General features: G+C 37.2%; 1 protein-coding gene across 1 annotated transcript; it reads right to left on the bottom strand.

Annotated features, from left to right (window-relative positions):
- Positions 1-3,954: 3,954 nt before the first annotated feature.
- Positions 3,955-7,992, bottom strand: LOC308680400 (dynein light chain 1, cytoplasmic-like). The gene is made up of 3 exons (XM_081348522.1): positions 7,844-7,992; positions 4,325-4,484; positions 3,955-4,157 (listed from the first exon to the last, which is right to left on the bottom strand). Exons 2-3 carry the CDS (start codon positions 4,454-4,456, stop codon positions 4,023-4,025), a joined length of 267 nt encoding a protein of 88 aa, XP_081204648.1. The 5' UTR covers positions 4,457-4,484; positions 7,844-7,992; the 3' UTR covers positions 3,955-4,022.
- Between the last annotated feature and the right edge of the window lie 316 nt (positions 7,993-8,308).

The following is an 8,308-nucleotide window of genomic DNA, read 5'->3' as shown; positions in this document are numbered from 1 at the left end:
ACGTGGCTGTGTTCAAGAGGTAACAACGATATAAATGCTGTTCGTTTTCTCACACAAACCGCTCGTTTCGTGTCTTAAGCCATCAATGTGTACTTACGATGGGGAATTGTTTTAATTTGGACTCTGTGCTTGCTCTTTGAGACAGTGACCATAGACCTGCATTACTGACAGACAAGAACGGTTTGGCCTAAAAATATCAAAATTGAAACTACTGCGGAAACAAAGACACCTACATCTTGGATGCCCTTGAGGTAAGCTAAAACATACCAAAATTTTATTTCAAAGTGAACTATCCCTTTAATGTTTCTTAATGACAGAGGTTAGGCTACAGAGCAGCCTACACATCGTTGAACTATAGGCTGAAGGTGTAATTCAACAGCACAGTTTTTCAGCACTTGTCAGTCTCACCATTTAACCCAATGAGCATGTTATACAAAACTCTCAGACATTGACATTGCCTATTCATCCTTATTCATAGTGTGAATTCAGGACACACTTGTATCCTTTATAAAAATGTATTTTTATATAAATATTCTTTTTTTTCTTCTGAAAATCTGATGACATATTTTGCACACAGGTAAAGGTGCTCACTATCAGTCATTTCTGAAAATAAAATACAAAAGTAAAAAAAAAAGTGTTTTGGAAAATAGCTCTTTATTTGATTATCATAAAAATGTGTTTTCTATACAGAGATATCGACATCGGTAAATATCGGTATCGGCCATAACAGCAATATTAATATCGGTTATCGGTATCGGCCACAATTTTCACATCGGTGCATCACTAAAAAACACACACAAAAACTGATTTTGCACGGGCACTTTGCACTAGCGCTTTAAAGTGTAATTTATTCCTGTGATCAAAGCTGAATTTTCAGCATCATTACTCCAGTCTTCAGTGTCACATGATCCTTCAGAAATCACTCTCATATGATGATTTTTTATTTATTTATCAATGTTGGAAACAGTTGTGCTGCTTAATATTTTTTTGGAACACGTGATTCTTTTTTTCAGGATTCGCTGATGAATAAAAAAAAAGTTAATAACAGCATTTATTAAACATATAAATATTTTCTAACAATATAAATCTTTACTATCACTTTTTTTTGTAATCAATTTAACACAACTTTGCTGAATAAAAGTATTAATTTCTTTTCAAAGAAATTTACTGACCCCAACCGTTGACATGTAGTGTATATTATTACAAAAAAATGTTTTTAAATAAATGCTGCTCTTTTTAAATAATAAACTTTTTATTCATCAAAGAATCCGGTAAAAAGTATCACAGGTTATAAAAAATATACATTAGCACAGCTATTTCCAACATTAATCATCAAATCATCATATTAGAGTGATTTCTGAAGGATCATGTGACACTGAAGACTGGAGTAATGATGATGAAAATTCAGCTTTGATCACAGGATATAAATTAGAGTTAAAAGTATATTAAAATAGAAAACCATTATTTTAAATTGTAATAATATTTTAATAATATTTATATAAATAAATACACTTTTATTATACATTTATATATGCATGTAATAATATTTTATAACTTACAGTTTTTCTCGATTGTTTACACACATTTTCTGAAAGCATGCCTCATATTCTCAGAACTCTACACACAAATCCAAAAACACACACACAATGGGCAAAACCCCTCAATTCTCCTGCAAAATGAAACTTTACATTCAAAACAATGTTATTTCTTCTCAAAATGGTATTTTGTTTTCAAATGACACACACAAACCATCATATGAATAGACATTTATAAGAACCAGTTGAACACTGATGTGCTCAATGTAAAACACTATGATGAATGGAAAACACTTCTTCTCCATTCATCATAATGATTTAGGCCTTTTTTTGTTCAGTGTTACACTTACTACAGACAGTACATACATAAGTGTGTTGTAAAATATTTGAGAATATTGTTTTTATACTCAGAACACACAAATACACGGTAACAAATATATTTTATTTTTCCCACAAAAACAATGTACACTGTACATCCCAACCAACACAAAGTTGTACATACAGTGGTCTACATACAAAACAACAGAAGAATTGACTGTATACAGTTAAGGTGATGATACACTGGGCAACTTTTTGAGCAATGTTGCAGGGCAATCTTGCCGAGCGATAATTGCTTGGGCACTTTCCCATTGAAAATTGGCAATACATTTCTATCTGGATAATTTAGATCGGTTGTGGGCTTTGTGTCTCATCTGGTTGCCCGTTGACGGCAACATGGCCCAGCAACATTGCTCAAAAAGTTGCCCTGTGTATCATCACCTTTACAGTAAAAAAAAATCCAATGTTGGCATCCATTGCTCCATTGCAGAGCTGCCCTGTTGCCCTTTTATGCTAAAGCTCTGATTGCTAACTGTAAAACTGTGTGACGGGTGTTTGCCCATGTGAAGAGTCAGTGTGCATATTTGAATGGCAGTGTGTTCCTTGTGAAAACAAGATATTTTCTGCATGAAAATTTTGCCAAAAGCAGAGAATTGTGTGTAGTGTTTTGAAAAAAGTGTGTTTTAGATCTGCAATTCGATTCGAGTGTAAAGCAGGAATTGTGCTTGTAGTTTAGCAGAATTGGTTCAGGGGGTTGGTGAATGAGTTACATGTTGTGGTCATTGTGTCTCAAGTACCAGTATTTGTGTGTAAACAACTGAGAAAAACTGTAATTATTTTATTGCTCAATTATTATATAAGCACTAATATACTCTATATAGTGAGAATATTGAGCTCATACTCGAGGAGGAAAAATCAGCTCAGATTTATTCAGAGACTCAAACTGAGCAATAATATGCAATTTGCTGCAGATGCTGATACAGTATTTATATGGCATAAAAGTAAGATCCAATTCTGATTCTTGTAAATCAATGAGATCTTTACAGTATTAAGATACTGACAATATATATCAATATCTGCCAATAATATGTCTTAGTAAGATGATATTTAATATAATGTAATGCAATACAATGATGATTGAGAGATGAACAAATAAACCTTCCTCAAAAGCCTGATGATCATATTTGATACTCATATTTGAATATGATTTTTCAGAATAAATAAATAAAACCAACATGGATTCAACTAACATTTCACTAATCTTATATTGAATCTGTACTTTGCTATGTATCAAAAATCATTGAATGTCATTGTCAGTGTAAGATTATGGGCATTAAGCAGAGCGGGTTATCAAACATTTCTGAACGGTGTGTTTTACAGAAAGCTATAGATCTACTCTTGCAGATTCATCTCATCCACTGTCCCGTGACTCTAACATGATTCCTTCTGCTTTGGCTTTTAAACTGATAAGATGTCAGAATGTTGTGTGCTGTTTCTGTTGTTTACTGTGTGTTTTGTACATGTTTACAAATTTTATGTTGCACCAAAAATTACCCTTTGGGTTTATAATAAACTTTGAACTTGGATAATCCAATAAACTAAGGCCTAGTCCATTCGGACACAGGTATTTTTATAACCAGAGTTTTTCCTCCTGCGTTTAAAAAAAAAATCCCGTCCACACATGCTCGGTTTAAAAGAAATCTCCGCCTACATGAAAACGCAAAAACACGCTATCAAGCGCTGTCAAGAGCATGCCACACCAGCAGGCGGCGATATAACCCTAATCGTAAAGCCACGTTGGCCAATCAGAAGCCTGAATCAGAAGCAAAAACCCCGGTTTTACTGTCTACATGACAACACTGCAACTGGCGTTTCTGAAAATCCTCACCCTGACAAAAATGTTCGGTATCAGTGACCTGATACTGCGTTTCCGTGTGGACGAACGGCGTAAAAAAAAGTCACAGTTATAAAAAATACCCGTGTCCGTGTGGACAAGGCCTAAGTGTTCATCTTGAAATATTATAGCAATACAGAAGGTATTCTTATGTTTACCTACTTCATAAAAATCAGTGCAGATTTCACAGCAGAAAGACACATGAACCACGAGCTGAAGGAGCATGTTTATTATTTGGTTGCATAAAATAAGCTTTTTTGAACCATTGCTGACCCTCAGGCACTTTTGAAGACAATAATTTTTGTGTCGCCAACAGAGAAGTTGATGTAACTGTTCGGTTTATGAGTCACATAGAGAGCACAGTTCCCCACAATGCAGTTCCAGGTCCCCCCTTGCCTCTTATCAAATTCCTATGAAGAAAGACACAGTATTAATGTTCCACAAACTCACATCAACAAAAAACTCTCAATCTCCACCATCAAGCTCCTGACAAAAAAACAGCACATTTTCACAATACTGAAACAACTGCATTTCACTGAGACATTCCAGTCTCACAGTACAACTCTAGAGAACCAACCTTTTTGATGTATTCAGCAATGTCACTGTGCTCCTCATACCGATTATAAGCCAGAGAAGCGACCTGAAGAGCGTCCTGCTGCAACTCATAACTCATGTCTGCTAGATGGATCTTAATCTCTGCGTTCCCCATGATTGATGTGCTGCCGTAAGCACCGACTCTGTTTAAATGAGCAAATGCGACTTAAACAGGACAGAATCTGCAGATATACATTTTTTGTGATGGTCCAACAACTCTTCAAGACCTGCTGCCATTCATGTGAAGGAATTACTGGTCCATAATACTATTATAAGATGCAACCAAACTTTAGTATGACGAGTTGGAATTGTGGCGTTATATTAACAAAAGTTTGGGGTCGGTAAGATTTAAGTGAGGGTTCCCACGCTTCTTGAAAGTATTTCAGACACGTGGATTCAAGGCTGGGAAAGTCTGAAAACAAAAGATAGGTCTTTGAAAGTGCTTGAATTAAACGAACTAAATTTTGTTAGAGTAGAATGGTGCAATTACAGAATTGGCCTTTATGCCGAAGCCAGGACGAAACAGCGCTACTGATTGGTGAAGGCAGGAGAAAAGCGGCATGAGCGGACGGATCGTGATCACAGGCAGCCTACATGATGAACACGGGAGGAGCATGGAGATATTTAACTAGCTCAGTGCCAGGAAGAGCAAATTCAATTATGTTTGGTTCATAAAAATGGCTAATCAAAGTTCCAACGAATAATGCCTAAAATATGTTATAGTGTTTATAAGCGCAGCGCTGCTTTGTTTACAGAGGAAACCAATGCAGTATTTCTGCTGTTCCAAAAGCGTAAGTGTTCTTAAAGTCCCTCTGTGGTGAAAATCCAGCTCTTAATGTTTATTACATGTCTTTATGGTGTTTATGGACTTTAAGTCGACACCATTGCTGAGTATTTTCTCCTTAAAACTGCAGTGAACCAAAGACAGTCTCAAAAACACGCTTTGAAATCGCTGGTGTTTCTGACGTCACAAACTACCTTGTAAATCAGATCAACGCGTGATCGTCAACGAGTCGATTGCTGAGTCCCAATTCGCATACTATCCGTCCTAAATAGTATGCGAAACTAGAATTAGTACGTCCCAAAGCGTAGCATGTTGAAATGAGTATTCCAAAGATACCCGGATGGTTTACTATTTCCGGTTAGAATTCGAAGTGCAGATCAATGCACACTCTAACGGCTAATATTGCCCACAACCCATTGCGTGCGGGAGGGAGGAGCTTTGCGGTGATGATGGTGATGTAAACCTGGCAGTCGGATGCAGCAACGGAGATGCGCCCTCAGTTTTTAAGTGTAAGAATTCAAATGTTTAACCCTAATTAAAGTTATATTTTATTGTCTCGTAATATTAATGGGTTTATGTTGTGCCAAAAAAGTACCGTGTTTATCTTGTAGGGTCCGACGAAGGCTACAAAACAATAAATAAAAAGGCTCTAGTAGCCTACAGTGTCATGCAAGTGTCTTTTTTATGTATTTCTGTTTCTGTCTGACTTATATGTAGTAATACTGTGGCTGTACACATGTTAACTTTATCAGTCCAACCAAAGAAACATGGTTACTACACTTTTACTATAGTAAAAGCATGGTTCATTTTCATCGGGGTATTTTTAAGGATTATACATAAGTATAAGATTAAGTATAAAATACGTTAAACAATAGTTACACTATAAACTTTAAATATTTTAACTCAGAAAAAGTAGCGCTAGCTTTCGTTACACACATTTGCACATGAACGTCAGAACCAGCCGCCTCACAAACGACCTGCGTTTGGTTGATCTACGACGACGCCCTGCTTCATTCCTCAATTTGGTAAACACATTGTAAATATATTGTGGAAAAAAAGATGGGAATAGTAAATAAAATTATATTTGATATATAGACCTTATGTAGCTCCGCCCCTTTTCAGCGCTGCGCTCATTGTCTTTTGACTTCCGGTCTGTATTTTCACAGCGTTTTGCGTGTTTATTAATGAACGGCTCGTTTTAAAATCTTCCCGGTCGATTTACATTTGTTAAGTCATCTGCTTTAAACATTACAGTCCTCATGATAACTTTCGTTAACTTTACATTAAGTAAATCCACTTAAAAAGCTAATTACTCCTGGACAGAAATGCCATATAAATATACAGAGCGACCGCAAAACGGAAGTTAAAAGACAATTTTCCAAAGATGGCGGCGCCCTTGTTTCTCTGGTGCATAAGGTCTATAAGAATGAATGGAATGTTAAATGTTTTGTTAACAGTCGCGGTGTGCGTAACTAGGCAACCACGTTCAAGTTCACGTTGCATGACGTCATCGAAGTATGTCCCAGAACGTGCATACTTTTTTGCTACACACTCAAAAGTATGTACTTTTTCATCACAAAAAAAGTACATACTTTTAGGTCGTAGTATAAGTAGGCGAATTGGGACTCAGCCGATCTCTGAGTTGAGTGAGTGGAGGCGGGGCTCATTTGCATATTCATAGAACCGAACATACTAAATGAGGCAAGGGTGTGTATTGTATTTTTAAATTTAAATTCAACTGTCGTCTTCAAAACCGATTATGTTTATCAGTGGTTGTATATCAGGCAAAGAATGTTTGTGCGCATTTTGTTTTGTAATTTCAGCGGATTGAAAAGAGTCTCCACAACAGTATCCGCGCCACTGATCGCAGCGGCAACGAGCACTTTGATCACTTTATTAAAAAAAACAAAACAAAAAAAAAAACATTTCAGCGCTAGATCGCCTCTTACTTAAAGCTGCCGTCGGCGGCAACATTTTTTTGATCAAATTCAGTGAAATTGACACTATAATCCGACAGAACAACATATATAAGGTGTTTTTAGAAAAAACCCGAGCTTCTAACTCCACCTGGAGCATGTTATTTGTTTTGCAAAAATCCACCGCTCCCGTCTCATCGGGTCCAATCAGCGCAGGGGGGTGTGAGATGCACACACACGCCTGAAGTTCGCCTGAGATTGTACGAAGCGTGATGGCGGAGAGAAAATCTACTAACAAGCTTCCAATTCCTTGGTTATTGCTATCTATGGATAGATTAGCCAGGGCAGCCTACCTCCGAGTCCATGGTGTTGATCGATGCTGAAGAGACGGACGCGTTCACAGAAAATCAGGTATACACCTATTTTTTTACAGTCTATGCTATGGTATACACACACGCACTGACGATGGGCGGGTGCTCGTTGGTAGTGGGGGAGGGGCATGGGAGTAGTAAACATTAAAAATTTTGCCTAAGTCGACCCAATCTGCCAGACTTGCCGACTGCAGCTTTAACAAACGAACTTAATGAATGCTCTGCTAGTTAACTGGTAATGTTTTATGTATTTGTATTGGTATATTAGTACAGCAAGATGTTTCAAAAGTGTTGGGGACATGTCCCACACATCCCAACTCTTAGAAATTGGTACCTGAGATACAAACTGGTGTTGAGATGTTGGACACACTATTGATGAGTTTTTCTAGTTAACAGTTCAGTAACAGTTAGCCTGATCGCTCTCTACTTACCTTGATAATTATGGAAAAATGTATATCCTTTATTTTCGTTTTGGTGATGGAATTCTCCTCCACGAGTCTCGTAACATCTGCAAATGTAGATTGTCTGTCTCTTGCCCAGGTAGGCCTATGTTTTTCTGATGTGTTAAATTATGTTTTATAAACAAAGTTCGGGAGGAGCACATTAATCAAACCTAATTAGACACGAGTGGACCACACTCTGTTAATCAACGAGGTAAGAGGTGTGTATAGCCTATACTGCAAACTTACCTCCGTTCGTTGACAGTTTAACAGCATCCCTCCACCACCCCATCTCCTCACTTCTAGTCCTAAATACTCTTACAACAATGGGGGAGTACTCTGGGTTCCAGGGGCGTGTCTAGAGCATTTTCAGTGGGGGGGCCATGCTGGGAAAAAGAAGCTAAATTCTACAGTAGCCTATATTACGTAAATCCTATTGATTTTATTATTTTTTAA

This window comes from Scardinius erythrophthalmus (genome assembly GCF_964197995.2).
Source record: "Scardinius erythrophthalmus genome assembly, chromosome: 20".
Taxonomy (NCBI): domain Eukaryota; kingdom Metazoa; phylum Chordata; class Actinopteri; order Cypriniformes; family Leuciscidae; genus Scardinius; species Scardinius erythrophthalmus.
This window is presented reverse-complemented; position numbering and strand designations above follow the sequence as displayed.

Bases quoted from the DNA above. Each gene is read 5' to 3' on its own strand.
- LOC308680400 (XM_081348522.1), bottom strand. From the start codon at position 4,456: ATGGGGAACGCAGAGATTAAGATCCATCTAGCAGACATGAGTTATGAG. The intron at 4,158-4,324 runs GTTGGTTCTCTA...CTTTCTTCATAG, and splicing joins TTGCTGAATACATCAAAAAG to GAATTTGATAAGAGGCAAGG.